This window comes from Rattus norvegicus, chromosome 10 (genome assembly GCF_036323735.1).
Source record: "Rattus norvegicus strain BN/NHsdMcwi chromosome 10, GRCr8, whole genome shotgun sequence".
Taxonomy (NCBI): Eukaryota; Metazoa; Chordata; class Mammalia; order Rodentia; family Muridae; genus Rattus; species Rattus norvegicus.
Genome location: NC_086028.1, coordinates 84,317,305 through 84,337,374, shown reverse-complemented (window position 1 = coordinate 84,337,374; position 20,070 = coordinate 84,317,305). Strand labels below are relative to the sequence as shown.

Here is a 20,070-nt window from a genome sequence, read left to right as displayed (position 1 = left end):
CAGCAGTTAAGAAAAATGAGGCAGGGGTTTGGGGATTTAGCTCAGTGGTAGAGTGCTTGCCTAGCAAGCGCAAGGCCCTGGGTTCGGTCCCCAGCTCTGGAAAAAAAGAAAAAAAAAAAAAAAGAGAAATGAGGCAAATTTAAGGCCAGCCTGGACTACACGGCAAATACAAGGCCAGCCTGGACTATATAGCGAGATTTTGTTGTAACAAACAAAAAACAAAACCACAAGAGGGTAAGTGCTGGAGAGACGGCTCAGTGATTAAGAACACTGCTGATCTTGCAGAGGACCCAGGTTCCACAGCTGCTGTAACTCCATTCCTGAGGATCCCAAGGCTAACTTCCACCTCCTGGGCACCGGGCATGCAAGTGGCACATATACATACAAGCAGGGAAAACACTCATCCGTGTCAAGTATATAAAAGAAAAGTAAACACAGCAAAAAGCAAGCTCACAGTGAAAGAGCAGTTAGGTAAGAAAATCTAGAAGTTTTAAACAAAGAAGGCTGGAAAGAAAAAGAAGAGAACAGTACGAGAAGCCCACCAATTTACTTAGAGGTTTGAAGATAACCCAGTGGAGAGGTTACCTACCTGACTGAAGGTGGGAGGTGGGGGAGGACCAGGCGGGGGTGGGGGGGGAGGAGGAATTGGCATGCTTGCCCTGCTCCCAGTTGGCACCGTTCTCTCTCCGTTTTTAGTTGCAGCTTTAGGTCATTCATAGACCTATAAACAAAACCAGAATTCAAAAGAACAGCGTTAAAATTAGAGGCTCTGAGTACCCAGGAAGTCTAGGATTAGACAAGGACCAGAGGTCCTGAACACTTCGTCCCCTACATAAATGCTCTATAAAATGCCACCTTACAGACTCCTTTTATAAATGATTCTGTTTTGTGGTACTGAGGATCAAACCCAGGGCCTCACGCATGCTAAGCACAGGCTTCACCACTGATGTCTATTCCCAGCCCAACTAAAAGACAAAAACAACCAAAAAAACCTCAATTTTAGAAGTTTTAGGTTCACAGCAAAACAGAGCAAGAAGCACCAAGAGTTTCTAGGTAACTGTCCATGCACGCACCTCGCCACCGTGTGACTGGCTGGTGGGTCATACAGTACAAGTGTGTTTGATTCTATAAGATGCTGCAAATGGCTATACCAACTTTGGGTTTGCATCAGCAACACAGAATTCCTGTTGCTCCACATCTCTGCCAGCACTTGGTGCTGTCGGTTTGGATCTTGGCCTCGCTAGTAAGCATGTACTGTTCAGTTTGCAATCTTGCTTAATTCACAATTTCCAAGGAGCCTGGTGTTGATCATGTTTTCATATGCCCACCTGCCATTGTGCATCTTCTTGGCTGAGGCATCTGTTTAAGTCCTCTGACTTGGGGGTGGAGGGTGTCAGGGCTTGAAGGTGCGGTGAGCCTATATTCTATCAATTAGCTATTCAAAAAGATTTATCTATTTTAGTTTTTTTTTTAAATGAGTACACTATTGCTATCTTCAGATACACCAGAAGAGGGCATCGGACCTCATTACAGATGGCTGTGAGCTGGGAATGTTGGATGTGGTTGCTGGGAATTGAACTCAGGACCTCTGGAAGAGCAATCAGTGCTCTTTTTTTTTTTTTTTTTTCCGGAGCTGGGGACCGAACCCAGGGCCTTGCGCTTCCTAGGTAAGCGCTCTACCACTGAGCTAAATCCCCAGCCCCCTGATTTTTTTTTTAACAGCCTTTTAAGAACATAAAGTCACTGGCAGCAGTGGTCCAGGCCTTTAGTCTCAGCATTTGGGAAGCAGTGGTCGAGGCCAACCTGGTAGACAAATCAGAGCTATACAGAAAACCCTGTCTTGGAAAGTGTGTGTGTGTGTGTGTGTGTGTGTTTTCACATATCTAGGATATATATATTCTCTATATATGCACATATGTATATATATATGTGTGTGTATATGCACATATGTACAAACACACATATAAAGTCATTCTCAGTTTGAGAGGCATTCAAGAGCAGGCTGTGACCGTATTTGACTAATAGGCCACAGTTCACCTGTACCTTGGAATAGTCACACCCATGGGACTTGATTAGAGAATAAATACCACATGAGAAATTAGCTACACACTTGGTCACAAAACACTTAGCATTTGAAACCTACAGCTATCTGCCCATTACAATTTGCTTAAGTTCATACAGGACTGAACTGAGGGATGGACGGACAGATTGACTGATGTAAGTCATTACACTGGCTAAAGATAAAACGGAGAGCTCAAGAACATCAAGTTCTCCAAAGCTTGGTCCCAAGAAAATCTCTTTTCTTGATCTCCAAAAATGGAAGCCAGAATAACCCGGGCACAAGGAATCTAAACTCAGATAGGAAAGAGAAAATAAAGGGCTGGAGAGATGGCTCAGAGGTCACGAGCATTTGCTGCTCTTGTAGCTCCCATATCAGGCTGCTCACAAGAACCTGTAACTCCAGTTCCAGGGGATCCAATGCCCTCTCTGACCTCCATGGGAACCCACCCACATGCAGCACACAGACACACAGAAACAAAAGTAAAAAACATATCTTTAAAAAAAAAAGAAGAAGAAGAAACAAAGAGGTCAATTCGTCAGTGCACAGAGGAACTGCTTCTGAACAAAGCAACTATGGCTGGGGCAAGGAGACTTGCGGCAGTCCACAGTAAAGATGGAGACCGTGTGGACTAAGCCAAGCTTAACAGTCAAGCTAGCGTGGCAAGAAGGCCACAGGAAGGCCGAGTTTTGAACTCCTTACAGGGATATCTGTGATCCACCGTGAATAACAAGTATTTCCAATAGTCTCTCGATGACCAGCAGTAAAGATAGAAAAGAGAAGAAATCCTAACGGTTCTCTAGACCAGGAACTGTTGCAGGAGAACAGAACTGATGAGAAACTTGACTGACAAATCTCCAACTCCTCCCACTGTGCTGTCCAACAGAGCCGGCTATTTCAAAGACACAGCGATCTGAAGAACAGTTCCTGGTTGGGCATTCGCAGGAGGCCGAGGCCTACATTCTCTCTGAAGCGGAGCCGTGGGGGCAGTTAGACGGCTGGAGAATCAGGCATTTGCCACCAAGCCTAACAGGCTCTGCTCAATCCTTAAGGCCACAGTGGGAAAAAGAGTCCAACTAGTTGTCCTCTAACTTCCACACACCCAGGCAGGGACGGGGAGATAGCTCAGTTGGTAACGTGCGTAGAGTTCAATCCCCAGAACCAACATTAAAAAGCTGTTTACACTGGGTGGTGCTGGTGCACACCTGCACTCCCAGCACTCAGGAAGCAGAGGCAGGCAGATCTCTGACTCTGCGGTCAACCTGGTCTACAGAGCAAGTTCTAGGACAGCCAGGGATATACAAAGAAATCGTTTCAAAAACACAAAACAAAAAGCGCGCACACACTCTCTCACACACACACACACCCCCAAAGGGAAATACCATTCCACTTCTAGTTCCAAAGTTGAGTATTGTAGTCTCCCTTTACCAAGATCTAACTCTTCAGTCCAGAGGTTTTCAACCTGAGTCTTGACCCTTTTTTGGACTGTATACCAGATATTCTGCATATCAGATATTTACATTACAAATCACAACAGCAAAATTACAGTTACGAATAGCAATGACATAATTTTATGGTTGGAGGTCACCACAGTAAGAGAAACTGTTTGACAAGCACTGCACCAATTGCTTTTTAATTAAAATATGCTGAGCTGGAGAGACGGCTCAGTGGTTAAGAGCACTGACTGCTCTTCCAGAGGTCCTGAGTTCAATTCCCAGCAACCACATGGTAGCTTACAACCATCTGTAATGGGATCAGATGCCCTCTTCTGGGGTGTCTGAGCAGCTACAATGTATTTACATATAATAAATATTTAAAAAAAAAAAGAGGGGTTGGGGATTTAGCTCAGTGGTAGAGCGCTTGCCTAGGAAGCGCAAGGCCCTGGGTTCGGTCCCCAGCTCCGAAAAAAAGAACCAAAAAAAAAAATAAAAAAAAAAAGAAATATGCTAAGAGGGGCAATGCCCAATACCTGTGCTCCCAGCTACTTAAGAAGCTGAGGTAGGAAGATCACCTAAACCCAGAAGGTCAAGACCAACCTGGGCAAAACACAACCGCATCCTAGTCAATGGCCCCAAACAGACGCTTAGCGTCACTAAAATACTAATCGAAGTGGTAAATAAATCTTCATATGTGAAAACCCTATCACCAAGGGGGCGATTTTAAAATAAATGTAAGGGGTCGTTCTCCAAACCCAGAAGTGTCCTTCTCTAGCCAATATGCCAAAGAAGTCAAAATGGGGCAAAAGCTTCCCACTCACAGAGAATCAGGAGCACAGTTAGCTCTAGCGCCACAGAGAACGCAATCTCTTACTGGAAGGAAGATGGAGACTTAGGCACTACGGGGGTGCCTTCTAGGGTTAAAAATCACCACACGGAATGTGCCTGCCTGTCCACTTTCCTTTAATATGGCTCCTAAAAACCAATAAAGGCCTGATATACTGGCATGTGCCTTTACCCTCAGCACTCAAGGCAGAGTCAGGTGGCGCTCTAGGTTTGAGGCCAGCCTGCTCTGAATAGCAACTTCCGGGCCAGCCAGGCTGAATAGTGAAACCACTTCTCAAAAACAAATCAACCACACACAGAAAACAACAAAATTGGGGTTGGGGATTTAGCTCAGTGGTAGAGCGCTTGCCTAGCAAGCGCAAGGCCCTGGGTTCGGTCCCCAGCTCCGGAAAAAAAAAAGAAAAAAGAAAAAAAAAAAGAAAACGAAAACAACAAAATAGCCCAAAACAACAGCAGCAAAACAAGAGAGCTGGAAGATCTGGAGCTCCCTGCCACAGTGGTGTAATGGCATCTAGCACTGAGGACAAAGAACCTCAGTACAGGGAGAGCAGGAGATGCCCAGGAGGGCATTACCACAGCTACCCAGGAGACGACAGACAGACAGACAGACAAGGACCAAACAGGTTCCTGCACTCAGCTGGGAACCGAAGTCCACAGAGAATAAAGCACTCGCATCTTGCATTCTCGGCAGGTCAGACGATCGAAGGCGTCTACCAGTGCATTTCTAGTGTGTCTACAAGGAAGCGTCAAGAGCAACTCTCAGGTCTCACCTATTTTCCCTCACTACTCCACTACAGGGCTACAGAGTACAGAGCTCTCATCTCTCAACAGAAATGGTACCAATGCTCTTCTGAATTTCAGTTGAGTCAGAGGGCTGACAGATTTCTGTTACATGCAGAGATGGCATTAAAATGCTGAGGTGATTTTGTGAAGGGGCAGGTAGCCCTCCTGTGCTCTGGAACTGCTGAGTTATCTCCCCAGGCTTGCCCTAGATTTTCTAAAACAGATATGAATGGGCAGGATGTTGTTGTTGTTGATTTGTTTTTAAGCAACGTTTTAGACAGGAGTGTTGCACAGACTTTTATATCAGGACTCAAAGACAGATGAACTTCTATGAGTTTCAGGCCAGCCCAATCTACACAGCAAGTTCTAGGCCAACCTAGAGAAAACTGTCCCAAAAGACAATAGATGGATGGATACATTTACAAAGTCTCACATAGCTGGGGCTAGCTCTGGACTCTATGCAGCCAAGGATGACCCTGAATTCTTGACGCTCTTTCCTTTGCCTCCTGAATGCTGGGATTACAGGCACACACCACAGCTGGCACCAGTGTTCTGGACCAGTGATTTTTCACCATTGTAAGGAGCACAGAGGCTGGGCGTGTAGCACTCCTGTAACCCCAGCACATGGGAGGCTGAGGCAATCGGGGGTTGGGAGGAGTGGGGGGTTGGGTGGGGGACAGCTTGCTAAAACTTATAAAAGCATTTTAGAAAGGGTCTAGGGGGCTGGAGAGATGGCTCAGTGGTTATAAGCATTGACTGCTCTTCCAGAGGTCCTGAGTCTAATTTCCAGCAACCACATGGGGGCTCACAATCATCTGTAATGGGATCCGATGCCTGCTTCTGGTGTGTCTGAAGACAGCTACAGTGTACTTACATAAATAAAATAAATACATCTTTTTAAAAACAGAAAAAAAGGAAAGGAAAAGAAAAGAAAGGGTCTAGGATGGAGATGGGCTCTGGAGATAGCTCAACAGGTAGAAGTACACCACCAAAGCCTAAGGACCTGAGTTCAACTCCCAGAAGCCATAGCAGAAAGAGGGAATTGACTCCCTAAAGTTGCCCCCTTGGCTCCACATGTATGTCTGCACTTGCACACACTACACATGCACTCATACATACAATCAAAATAAATTAAAATTTTAGCAAAGACAGGGCCTAGGGGTGTGGCTCTGTGGTAGAGTATGTACATAGCATAGTATGCACAAAGCCTTGGGTTTATTCCTCAGCAGAAAATAAATACATAAACCACAGAGCTGTTACTATAAAGACGCTCGCTCAACAGAGAATGCAAATGCACTCAATGCCAGAGTCCGCCAACGTGGCTTCACTAACAGACACAGGGGCTTCCCAGAGCTGGTCACTAAGTGTTACACTCAGCCTGCGATACATTAACTGTAAGTACTACACGGCTCCTGACCTCCAGGTAACTGGCAGCATCCAAGGCGGAGCTGGCTGCAAACAGATGTTTTGCTGGCCAGCAGTAAAGGACCAAGCAGTTTTTCTACGACTCTAATATAAAAGAAGATGCACACATGCCCTTCACATACCACAGTTAAAAACAAATTTCCAAGCCAGGCTTGGTGGCACTTGGGAGACAGAAGCAAAAGGATGAGAATTTGAGAGCAGCTGGGGTTACATGAGACCCTGTCTCCAAAGCCAAAAAAACCCAACTTCCAAAAATCTCAGTGCCTTACGGACTCCAAAAGGATGCCGTGGAAATCCACAGCAGATAATTTACGTGTGCTTTCAGAGTGCAGCCATTTCCCACTCACCAGAGACATTAACACATTCCTGAATTTTGACAGTTAAATGATAGAGTATCTCAATGTTCATAATTAATATTTCCTCCCCACCCACATATCCCAGCAATCAGGGAGTTTAAGAGATACGAACAAGAAAAATGGAGTCACACAGCTAAAATTTATTACTGTCAGCTAGCTTGAATACTAGGGAAGGTCAAGATTTAGGATACTGACTGACTTAGCTCCTTTACTGAAGAATTTCTTGAATAAATTCCTCAATATGGAGGGAACACTCTAGAGAAGAGAGGAGTTCATCAGATAAAAGACACATATTCTGGGCTGGAGAGATGGCTCAGTGGTTAAGAGCACGACTGCTCTTCCAGAGGTCCTGAGTTCAATTCCCAGCAACCACATAGTGGCTCACAACCATCTGTAAAGAGATCCGATGCCCTCTTCTGGTGTATCTGAAGACAGCTACAGTGTACTTATATATAATAAATGAATAAATCTTTAAAAAAAAAAAGACACATATTCTAATTTAGAAATTCAGACCAAAAGTCCAAGCCTGAAACTGTCTGAACAGAATAGAGGCAATACTAGGGAAAGCCTACGGAGTTTGCCCTGGAGACATAAGAGGGCACCTTTGTTTACAAAGAACTCTCCTCAAGTTGGGTTTCAGAGCTCACCTGTAATTAGCCACATCTAGGACATTTGTTTAAGAAAGAAACTAAAACACAAGGCCTTAACCCAAACAGCCAGAGAAACTTCAAAGCGAAGGAGTCACCAGAAACCACCTTTGGCATGGGAGTGGACAGCAGCAAAGGCGAGACAATGAATGTTCGTTAGGCTAGCATTTTCACCGGCCCTCATAAAACAGCAGACTCTCAATACAAGGGGATGAACTTTCTAAAGGTACAAACAAACACCAAAACCGCCAGGCTGAAATACAGCTCAGCAGCAGAGGAGCAGCTAAGCAAATTCCAGACCCTAGATTAATACCCAGCATTAAATTAATCAAAAACAACAGCAAAGAAAATGGGGAAAGAGATAGATCACAGGGAGGCTGAAAAACTGCACCCATGGAGTGCGGGTGCACTGGCCATCACTAACTACACAGAAAGAAAAAGGCTGTTTCAACTTGGCAGTGGATTCACACGGAAGAGATTTAGAAAGCGTTCACAAATAGAGTCCCCTGGAACCTAGGGAAGACGGGTAGCAGGAGGCTGAAAGCCTGTAAGAACCAGATCCCTCCTTCCCTCTGCAACTGCTAAACTAAGGGACAGCCTAAGGACAAGAGGGCGGCAATGGAAGCAGGGGCGTTAGGGCAGCCAGGTGACTTTACTCCGTGGGTAAAGTTCCTCACAGGCACAGAAAAGACCTGAGGTCTAAACTGGAGGCATGTGGTTCAAGAAAAGAACTGACCCCACCTCTGACATCCATACTCCAGCATTTATAAACATAAATGCATGTATGAGCACATGAGCTTGTACACACACACACACACACACACACACACACCCATGGTACAAGACATATGCAAGCGGGCTGGGGATTTAGCTCAGTGGTAGAGCGCTTACCTAGGAAGCGCAAGGCCCTGGGTTCGGTCCCCAGCTCCGAAAAAAAGAACCAAAAAAAAAAGACACATGCAAGCAAAACACCCACACATAAAATCAAAAATGTATTTAGAAAATTAACAAAATTCAAAATATCTTTTAAAAAGACAAGACCTTGGAAAGGCAGTGAGTAAGTAACACACACGAGACACTGAAGGCTGCGGTGGCGGCTCTGCTCCGGGTGGAACCGGAGCCGATCAGAGTTAAGTAGCAGGCCAGGGAGGAAAGGCGCCCAGGCTTTAAGACTGCACACACCTCTGGGAGGCAGTCAGGTGGATCTCTGAGTTTTTGAAGCCAGTCTGGTATACATAATGTAGACAGACCTGTCTCAAAAAAAAAAAAAAGGTGTCGGGGTGGGGTGGGGTGGGGGTAGCTTTACCTCCTATAATACAGGTTCAGAATGCACACGTCATAAAGATTAAGAAAGAGTACAATGTCAGGTATGGTGGACTTAATCACTCAGAGACAAAAGGCAAGCATATCTGTGAGTTCCAAGCCAGCCTGATCTATCTACATAGAGCGCTCCAGACCAACCCACCACATGGTGAGATTCTGTGTCAAAAAACAAACAGCGGGGGGCTGGGGATTTAGCTCAGTGGTAGAGCGCTTCCTAAGCGCAAGGCCCTGGGTTCGGTCCCCAGCTCCGAAAAAAAGAACCAAAAAAAAAAAAAAAAAAACCAAACAAACAAACAGCAGGGCTAGAGCGATGGCTCAGTGGTGAAGAGCTCTGGGCTGGGGTTGCAGGCATATGCAAGGCCAGCCTTGTTACATGGCTGCTGAGAACCAAACTTGACCTCATGACTGCATAGGAAAGGCTCTTAGCCATGAACCAACTCTGCAACTACAACGCTGGGTTTGGTTTTGTTTTTGCTTTTTTAATTTCAAGCCTTGTAATCCGTTTGATTTTCTTTGCCCCTCTTTCTTAGAAACAGTGTCTCTGTGTAGCTCTGGCTGTCCTGGAACCCGCTCTGTTGACCAGGTTGGTCTCAAACTTAGAGATCTGCGCACCTCTGCCTCCCAAGTGCTCTATTCGACTCTTTAAACTCTATATTCTCACTGTTTTAATAAAGGACGAACTGGGTATAGTGACTCAGCTCATGCCTGTAACCTAGCTCTCTAGAGGCTGAGGCAGGAGTGCTTCCAATTCAAGGCCACTTTGAGCTACAAAATGCAATCAATTCCAGGGGCGGGTGGGTCTGAACACGGACGCCTGTGATCCTAACCCCTGGGAAGAGGTGGGGTGTGGTGATCAACGCCTAGAGCTCCCACACCTGGGAAGCAGAGGCAGCAGGTGTACCACAGGTTCAAGGTCTTCCCCAGTTAGAAAGCAAGATCAGGGCCACATGGCCCCACCCCACCCCGTTTATTTACTTCATTTAAGTAAGTAAGTTAAGTAAGTGTGTGTGTGTGTGTGTGTGTGTGTGTGTGTGTGTGTGTGTGTGTGTGTGTGTGTGTGTGTGTGTGTCTGTGTGTGTGTGTGTCTGTGTGTGTGTGTGTCTGTGTGTGTGTGTGTGTGTCTGTGTGCCACCGTATACACGTAAGGGGAGGTCAGAAGACAACGTTATAGAGTTGCTTCTCTCGGTTCACCTTCATGTGGGTTCCAGGGACTGAACTCAGGTTACAGGCATGAGTGGCAAATGCCTTTACTCTGAGCTATCTGACCAGGCCCTAATTTTTTTTTTTAATATTTATTTGGAGGTGGGGAGTGGAGTTTGTGTGTGCCACAGTGCACTTGTGAAGGTCAGAGGACAGAGGATAACCCCTATCCCCCCATGCAGGTCCTTGGGGTTGCTTGAGCTTGCCAGTGAATGCCTGTACCTACTGAAATGTCTCACTAGCTCCTGCTCTCAGCTTTTTTTAGGTTAATTTATTTTTTAAGATTTACTTCATTTTTGATTATATGTGTTATGTGTGACTCCATTTTAAAAAGAAAGGGTATAAACAAAATCATCACATAAGAAGAACGGCCAAAGGTTCAAGCCAATCTTGGACCCAGTACAAAACCAAATATATTAGTAAGAGGAGAAAAATGTATACATTACCCCTTCCCACCCCAACGTAAGAGCAGCAAAGCCGCTCCACAGGTGAAGGTGCTTGCCCCTCGCGCCTCACATCCTATGTTTGATACCTGGAACCCAAGCAAAGGTAGAAGATAAGCAACAACTCCGTGATGATTCCCTCTGACCTCACAAGCGCCCAGGCGAGCCACCTGTGCTTCCCCACAACCGTGAAGAACTGAACAGACACGAAGGCCTGCGTCTCGCTTGAACCTCTAATGGAATCAGGCTGCCCTCGGTGACCTGGAACTCTGCCACAGTCTGGGTGTAACCACACAGTGATCGGTGGCCTCAGCACCTACTCTATCACAGGCCAAATATGTGAGCAACCTCCAAGACACTAAAAGAAATCATGACCAAACCGGGTGTGGCAACACACAACCATAGTCCCAACTAAGCAGGAAATGACATGAGCCTAGGAATTTGGAGCCAGCGTGGGTAACACAACAGGACCCATTTATTTAAATAAAGATTTTTTTAAAAAGTCAGATATAATGGCAAAAGTAAACACAAGGAAAGGAAACATGCCTGGAATCAGAGATCTCAGAAGGCTGAGGCAGGAGGATCACACGATGGAGACCTATCACTGACTGTGGTGGTTTGAATATGCTTGGCACAGGGGGGTGGGTGGTGGGAGGGGGAGTTGGAGGTGTGGCCTTGTTGGAGTGGGTGTGTTACTGTGGGGGTGGGCAATGCCACCCTCCTCCTAACGACGTGGGAGCCAGTCTCCTCCTGGCTGGAAGCTGGTCTGCTCCTGGTTCCTTTGGATGAAGATGTAGAACTCTCAGCTCTTCCAGCACCAGGCCTGCTTGGATGCTACCATGCTTCCTGCCTTGATGATACTGGACTGAACCTCTGAACTTGTAAGCCAGCCCCAATTAAGTGTCATCCTTTATAAGTTACCTTGGTCATGGTGTCTCTTCTCAGCAATGGAAGCCCTAACTAAGACACTTACTTTACCCTTTTCTTTTTAAAGATTTATTTATTTCACATATGTGAGTACACTGTAGCTGTCTTCACACACACCAGAAGGGGGCATCAAATCCTATTACAGATGGTTGTGAGCCACCATATGGTTGCTGAGAATTGAACTCAGGATCTCTGAAAACAGTCAGTGCTGTAACCACTGAGTCATCTCTCCAGCCCTGCCTATTGCTTTCTTAAGGATAACATTACACTGACCAAACCCAGAGTTCCGGGCCAGCCATGCCTACATAGTGAGAGTCTGTCTTTAAAACAAACAAACAACCTTAAAAGAAGAAATCTAGGGGCTGGAGAGATGGCTAAGAGGTTAAGAGCACTGTCTGCTCTTCCAGAGGTCCTGAGTTCAATTCCCAGCAACCACATGGTGGCTCACAACCACCTATAATCAGGTCTGGTGCCCTCTTCTGGCCTGTAGTTGCATACATGCAGGCAGAAAGCTGTATGATGTATACATAATAAATAAATTTTTAAAAAAAAATTTAAAAAAAAAGAAAGAAAGAAATCTATTACAAACAAAAAAGGCAGAGACCTAGTCACTGATGGCAAAATAGTCTACTCTTCCTGTAAGCTAGCTGTATCTCTTATAAGTAGCTGCCCACCTCCATCAGAGCATCCTTCATGTGCACACCCCAAACACAAAGCAGGAAGCAGATAGAGAGAGAAGAGGAGAGCCAGTGACAAACCATGAAGAAAAGGCCTGAAAAACACTAAGCAGATGCTCCATGAATCGCTGACAGACTTCACAAAGAGGGAGAGGCTCCATGCCTCATCTCAAACAATATATTCAGTCCCAACTCACCACAGATAATCTAATGGCAGCACCATGACATTCCTTGTAGAAGTGTCTTCTCTCACATTCTAATACCCTTGAGCCACCAGAAGTGTAGGCGCTTCCTGCAGAGATGCTGGAAACACTTGCACACCGTCACTCCTTGATCGCCAGCGATGGAGCTAAATCAAGAGTCTACGTGAAGTTATGAAAGCAGAGCAGGCTGATCCAATTACGTAAGAAAAGTCAATCACACAGGACCATCTGGGCTTTGAATGCTGTGACTTCTGAACAAAAGTCAGCAGCTACAAATGCTGTTCCTCGGAATGGCCCCAGATAAAAATGCTTTCATACAGTCTGGGTCAGGACAGCCCTCCCCTCAGGTACTCATTCACCTGCACGCTCAGCAAGACTTAGGTGTCCTGTGGAAAAACACGACCCAGGTGATTGGATGATAGAACACTATTCTCACAAGTTCATAAGAGAACATCTGTATTCTCTGCTTGGCCCTGGGAAGATTGAGAAAAGCTGTCGGTTCCCTACAGCTACAGCTCTTTTGTCTCCTCGATGGTCAACAATAACCCCAGCATCCCCATAATCTAAGGGCTGCTCCCTAGTATCCTAAAACCTAACCCAGCCAACCAGATTAATCTACAAAACTAGGACAAGTTGAGACTAAAGGGACAGGCATTATTAAGGGAAATTCTGGTGGAAAACAAGATCCAAAGACAAAGATGCAGACAAGTCCAGCATCCACAGCAGTAACCAGCACTGTGGAAAGAGTTACCCGAAAGTTTCCTGACGCTGAGCTCAGCATTCTCTGAAGCTGCGGTCGGGGGTGTAGCTCAGAGGCAGAGACTTGCCTGGCCTGCTTGAGGCCCTGAGTCTGGTCTTCAGTATCACAAAAATTAACTCGATAGCTAACTGAAGTGCCTCGAATGAGTCACATTCTCTTGCCCGTGACCTCTCTGCTCCTCACCCGAGCAGTATGAGGGCCTTTGTTCCTCAAAATCCATTCCTTCCTCAGGACCTTCACCTAAATCACCCTTAAATCCTCCCTCATCCTGAGGTTTCACCTTAAAAGTCAGTTCCTCCAAGTTCTCTCCTGACTGCCCTCTACTCAGTCAGCCTGGACTCCCCGTTAGCTACCTACACCAGGAACACAGCAACAGTTAATCATTTCTTTAATGGAGGTCTTTTCTACTAGACCATAACTGTCACAGAGGCAAACACTCAAGCCGGTTTGCTCGGCCGTATCCCTAGTACCCAGCACGGTGCTTGGCACACATGGGGAAATGCCCTTATTTACCATGAGCTTGAGGATTACTTCAAAGCAAACAAACAAACCACCACGAATGTAGTGCACACACTTAAAGGTCAGCCTCCGCTTCAACACCCTACCTCAAGAAAACAAAGCAAGGGGCTGGAGAGACATTTCCACTGTTGAGAGCACTTGCAGTCCTTCTACATGACCCAAGTCTAATCTCTACCCGAGGCTCTCAAACACCCATAGTTCCGCCTCCATGGAATCCGACACCCTGGTCTATCGTCCACAGGCACGCGTGAGCGTCTCGTACACACATGCAATCTCTTTTTAATGAGGTAAGGGTAGGGCTGTAGTTCAGTTGGTAGAAAATGAAGAAGACTGAGCAAAGAAGTCTAAAACCCACTTCAAAAGCTTAAGCTCATTGTGGTAATTTTTTGAAGCACAGTTTGTAAAAGGCTGCAAAGTCTGAGTATCAGGATAGGGCAAGTCTATTGCTAATGGGGAACAATGACCAAAACACATCAAGAGACAAAAGATGTAACCTGGCAGTGGTGGCACAGGCCTTTCTAATCCTAGTGCTTGGGAGCAGAGGCAGGAGAATCTCTGAGGTTAAGGTCAGCCTGGTCTACAGACTGAGTTCCAGGACAGCCAGAGAAACCCTATCTCAAACAAACAAACAAACAAACAAAAACATGCACGCTCCCTTCGGCAGCACAGACACTAAAACTGGATCACTACAGAGATTAGCATGATCTCTGCAGAAGGAGTTCATCCAAATTCATGAGGTGTTTTATATTTTAAAAAACAAAAAACGCAGGTAGTATTAACAGTGTAGCCTCACGCTGCAGAAAAGGGTCAGACACTGAGAGAACACAAGAAGATCTGAGTTCGAGTTCCAACCCTGTGAAGATGAACGGCGGGCTGGGCTGAAGGCAGTCAGAGGTAGATTATTATATACTCCCCCAGGGCTGTGCTGAGCAGCTCGAGCTGACCTTAAAACCTCAGCCTCTGCCCCGCCCCTGGAGCGCTGACACTGCAGCCATGAGTCAACAGGCTCAGCTTCATTTAGTTTTTGCTACTTGAATTCTGGACTACTTACTTAAATTATAAAATTTGTTTTTTGAACGAGGTTTCCTATAGCCCACAATGGCCTTGAACTTGCTATGTATGCAGCTGACGAAGACCTGGACCTCCTGACACACCTGTCTCTAACCTCTAAAGCCAGATAATAAAAGCAAGCCCCACCACAACTGGCCTAACATCTAAAATCTGCAAAAAACCAACTTCAACTTTATTTCTCTCTTAAAAGTGGTTTTGTGTGTGTAAGTCTGTGTCTGTGTGTGTCTACGTGAGTGCAGAACACACATGTGGGTGCCTCCAGCATCCAGAAGAGGGTGATGCTGGATCCCCTAGATTTGGAGTTATAGGCAATTGTGAGTCACATCTGACAGTGTTAGTAAAGTGCTACAGAGTGAGACCTTGTCTCAAAATTCATAAAGTGGGGGCCAGTGAAGAGGCTAAACAGTGTTTGCCACTCAACGATGATGCAAGCCTGACAACCTGAGTTTGAGCCATGGAGCCCCACATAAATGTAGGAAAAACTGAAGCTATACACTTGTCCTGCCTTCCATCTGTGCATCTACCACCTCTCTCTCTTACTCACAAGCGCTCGCACACGTGCGCGTACACACACACACACACACACACACACACACACACACACACACACACACTGTTTTAATCGTAAGTAAGGGGATGAAATCTACCACATAGACCACTTTACAGAAAAGAAAGATCTGGAACATAAGCATAACTCATGCTGTTGCCACAATCAAAAATCAAAGCTCTGGACCAGAGTCAAATCTCCACATCTAAACCGACTGGCTTTTTCTCCCCACCTTGGGAGAGGGGTGATGGGGACTCACCCTACCTCTGGCTCAGGTAGACAAGTGCTCCTCCACTGAGTTACATCATTAGCTGCCCTACCAGGTTTTTAAATCTGAGTATTAAAGATAGAATACTCTATGGCTGCTGGGATGGTTCCATGGGCAATGGCACTTGCCAGGTAAGCCTTGGCAACCTCACCTCAACCCCCAGAACATAAAGGCGGGAGGGGAGAACCAATTCCATCAGTAGTCCTCTGACAAACACACTTGTGCCACAGCACATACTCCTGTCCCCTCCTTCCCTCCCTCTCATAATACACACACACACACACACACACACACACACACACACACACGCCATGCATATATACAATAACACTAATGATGAGAAATAAAGTCTGGATTCAAAGACAAAAAAGGATTCATTTGGGGATATCGCCAATGCTACTGGGGCTACTGCCATATATTCAAGAAGACATCATCATAATCCACCCCAAGACCTAGTACAAATAATGTTATCTTCAACTACTTATCTCCCGAAAAACAAAAGGTTATTTACTAGGTAGAACACAACCAAATAGCCGAAAAGGCCAGGTAGGCCATCCCTAGCTCAGCCATCTGAGTGCTCCCTGCCTCCACAGAACCTCTGCGTGCAAAGCCAAACTACTGAGTTAGTTAAGACTGACTTAGGGGTTGGGGATTTAGCTCAGTGGTAGAGCGCTTGCCTAGGAAGCGCAAGGCCCTGGGTTCGGTCCTCGGTCCCCAGCTCTGAAAAAAAGAACCAAAAAAAAAAAAAAAAAAAAAAGACTGACTTAGATATTAACGCGCCTGTCAGCGGTTTTCCTCTGACACCCTTACATTCTTTAGAGTACTCCCTTTGGTCTAAGACAGGATCTTACGCTGTTGGCCTAACTGGCCTTGAATCTGCCAGCATCCCCAGCCTCCTGAGTGCTGGAACTACCCGCATGAACCCTGACACCTGGCTTCCACTTAACATCTTTCAGTCACAGTCACAGACAATGCCAGCCAGCACTTCCTGAGGCTGGAGGTGGAGTTCTGAGGCAGAGCACTTGTCTAGAACCCATGAACCTCAGGAGATTTATCCCCAGACACTGAGAGAACATAGGAGCGACACGGACCTGCTGAACTGTTCCTAACCTCGTGGAAGGCTCTTCTGGTTCAGAGACTCGGGAGAGAAAACGTGGGCAAGCTTGAAACACTGTCTTCCTCAGGCCCTGGTCTTGCAAAGTCAGGCAAATGGAATGATTGTGCATTCAACCACCAGATAAATAAGAAATAGACTTGAATTTAGAGGAAAAGGATCGCCAGACATTCAGCAAAGAGCTCCGCCTCTATTTCCTTGCAGAGCGATCCTCGAAATCTACCAGTGGACTTCATTCAACATGGACCACCCCATCCACTCTAGGCCAGGGAATATTCCCCAAGAGGCGGTCATTCAGACGGAATTCCGCCAACTTGTGCTTGGGAGCTGTGTGAAGGATAGTTAACAAGAACTTACTTTGAGAAAGAGATCAACAATCACACTCCTAAAGAAAAGAAGTTATTTGGCAGAGGGATGCATGCTGCCAAAACATTAGTCACAGCTTCAAGGTCCCAGTTTGTGTCTCTGCAACTATTCTTTGCTTTGACAGAATCCATTCTCTAGCTCGAGAAACCCAGCTCCGCTCCTGTCGCTGTCCCCATTAGAAGCAGTCAAGAATCCTTTCATTTTGGTGGTATCAAGCTGTGACACGGACAAGATGCCCACCAGAGGAGGAGGGGACGACTTGCCACTTTCCTCTTAGGACTAGTTGAAGCAAAGCAGTGGGAAAATGTGACAGGACAGGAAAGACTGAAAATCACTGTGCTAAAGAACAGGCCATTGCAAGAGCTCTACGTCTCTACAAGTTATAGCAAAAACCCTCTTAAAAATAAACCAAAAGAGCCTGGCAGTGGTGTGCATGTCTGTAATCCTAGCACTCCAGAGGCAGAGGCAGGAGGCTCTCTGAGTTCGAGACCTAGTCCACAGAACAAGTTCCAGGACAGCTAGGTATACACAGCAACAAAACCCTGCGGCACAATACCACACAAGTTTTCGTGTCTAAATGCGCACTCTCGCTTCGCTGTCTGGAGCTCTTCCTGGGTCAGTATGAAAACTGGGGTTGGCCACAGCAGGCTGGACAGCCCATGAACCTCAGAATTACCTCAGGGCAACAGGAAAGCATACTCAAATATGCCAGGGAGCAGATAGAGAGGCTGCAGGCAATCAAGAGCATGCGAAGATACTCCCTTCGACAGAGCAGGATTCCTTGTTCTTAAAGTCCAAAGTCAAACTTGAAAACTATTCTGGCCAGGAAGTGGTGGCACTTGACTTTGATCCCAGCACTTAGGAGGCAGGGGCAGGTGGGTCTCTATAAATGAAGGCCAGCGTGGTCTACAGAGTGAGTTGCAAGACAGTCAGAGCTACACAGAGAAACCCTGTTTCAAGTGGGGGTGAGGGGGGGACCCAGCTATTCTATTCCCAATACCCTTCCTCTCCTCTGAATCTCACCTTTGTGTCCACAGAAGTAATCAGCACCAACTAGAGTAAACACCCTTTCTGATAGCAAGAGAGAAAATTAAAACTGCCCAGTCTCTGGCAAATCCACGTCAGACCTCAGAAATGCCAAGACTTTCAGAAACACTTCTAGGCTAAACAAGTTCACTTACCAGCCAAGCATTTCAGAGTATTATAACCAGAGAACAAGCTAAAACAGAATTTCAAAGGATTGACAAGAAAGCATCCAATCTTGTCTTCAGCATGGTCCCAACCAGTGACAGCAAGGCCACACACCTTCAGCGACTGAACCAAGGCGTATGGCTCAAAGCTCTACAATACTCAGGTAATCAGAAAATAAGGCAGTGCATTCTCCGAGTCACTAAGAGCTGAATTCATTCATTCCAGTCTCTAAAGTCCACTACTTCCGCTTGGCGATAACAACACAGTAATATGAAAATTTTGACTATTAAAAATATTAGGATAGCAGGCTGGTGAGATGGCTCAGCAGCTAAGAGCACTGACTGCTCTTCCAGAGGTCCTGAGTTCAAATCCCAGCAATCACATGGTGTCTCACAACCATCTGTAATGGGATCCAATGCCCTCTTCTAGTGTGTCTAAAGGCAGCAACAGTGTACTCATACACATAAAATAAATCCTTTAAAAAATATGTGTATGTATATATGTATATATATAGATAGATAGATAAATAGATAGATAGATAGATAGCCAGCCAGCCAGCCAGCCAGCCTGGTGGTAGTGGCACACACCTTTAAGTCCAGTACTCAGGAGGCAGAGGCAGGCAGAGCTCTGTGAGTTCAAGATCAGCTTGATCCTCATAGTGAGTACCAGAACAGTGGGGGCTGTTACAGAGAGAAAAGAAACCCTGTCTTGAAAAAAACAAAACAAAACAAAACAAAACAAAAATATGAGTTCCGGCTGGGCAGTAGTGGTGGTGGTGGCTCACGCCTCCCAAGTGCACCAGAGGTAGAGAGAGGCAGGCATACCTCTGAGTTCCGGGTCAGCCTGGTCTACAGACTGAAATCCCAGACAGCGAGGGTTACACAGAGAAACTGTCTCAAAAAAAAAAAAAAAAAAGAAAAAGAAAAGGAAAAAGAAAAAAAAGAATGAAGTTCAGGGATCGGATGTAGCTTAGAGGTACAGTCCTTGTCTGGCGTGCAGGTGGATCAGGATTTAAAAGCCAGCAGAAGGGGGTGGGGGAGGGGGACAGGGGTAGATTCCAGTGCACACCAGCTTCCTCCAGCTCCCTGTTTCAGTATTATCCTTCCAGAATATGCCTTCCTAATCATTCTTAATCAGTAACTCAACCGCGCACACAGCCAACGTTTAGCGCCTTCAGATTTCCATCTTCCCTCAACTCACGCCGCTCCAACTGGAGCCTTCAACTCCAGGTGCTTCCAAGCGCATCTCAGACATCTCTCCGACTCCCTCTCATCCAACACTCTCAAGATCTTCCTCCGGTGTAAACAGCTTCCCTCTCAATCATCCTTTTCACCCAAGTCCACCCCGAAACGTCACGCCATCCTCCTCAACTCAAGAGCATCCTGCCAATGATTACCTTTCCCAACAGGTCCTCCCTTCCCCATCTCCCCCACCGCGCACGGCTCCCCTCCTTCCTCACCTAGAGTTGCTGTCTTACTCACCTCACCCAACCCTTCAGGATCTCTAATTTCCTGTCTCTCAAAAACCTCCCTCTTGCCCATTTGCTCAGTCGGTACCCGTCGCCCTCCACCACCCTCCACTCCGATAGCCCACGCCCCCTCTCTAGGGTCTCCAGGCCCCGCCCCCAGGCCCCTCTCCGCCTCAGGCCCCTCCTCCGGTGTCCCCTCCCCCCCACAGCCCCCCTTCCCAGCTCTCCCTCCCACTCAGGTCCGCAGGTCACCTCAGCGGCGGGCTCAGCCGCCTCGGCGTCTTTCCCACCTGGCGGGGGCTACTCCGGGAGCGAATCCTCCGTCACCTCAGTCCGGGTTTAGTCCTGCCCGTTCGCCCCGCGGCAAGCTCTCTTTCTCGCCGCCGCCCCTTTTACCAACCCGGAAATGGATCCGCTCCCACCGTCCCCAGCGTCCGCGAA

The 20,070-nt window shown here is 46.6% G+C and overlaps 1 protein-coding gene and 1 non-coding gene across 7 annotated transcripts in view; one reads left to right on the top strand and one right to left on the bottom strand.

Annotated features, from left to right (window-relative positions):
- Positions 1 to 20,070, bottom strand: part of Wipf2 (WAS/WASL interacting protein family, member 2) — a 40,558-nt gene extending 20,488 nt beyond the window's left edge. The window contains exons 1-3 of one of the 6 annotated variants that reach the window (XM_063269428.1): positions 19,920 to 20,060; positions 12,320 to 12,471; positions 590 to 721 (exon numbers count right to left, since the gene is read on the bottom strand). In XM_063269428.1, coding sequence (XP_063125498.1) covers positions 590 to 652 — 63 coding nt within the window. In that variant the 5' untranslated portion in view covers positions 653 to 721; positions 12,320 to 12,471; positions 19,920 to 20,060. Of the gene's footprint in view, positions 1 to 589; positions 722 to 12,319; positions 12,472 to 19,642; positions 19,753 to 19,881 lie in introns of those variants that run through there. The other 5 variants (XM_063269427.1, XM_063269425.1, XM_006247353.5 and 2 more) reach the window with 5 other exon arrangements.
- On the top strand, positions 14,255 to 14,356 carry LOC120095376 (U6 spliceosomal RNA). Its single transcript, XR_005490854.1, has one exon. It is a non-coding gene; the product is annotated as a U6 spliceosomal RNA (small nuclear RNA).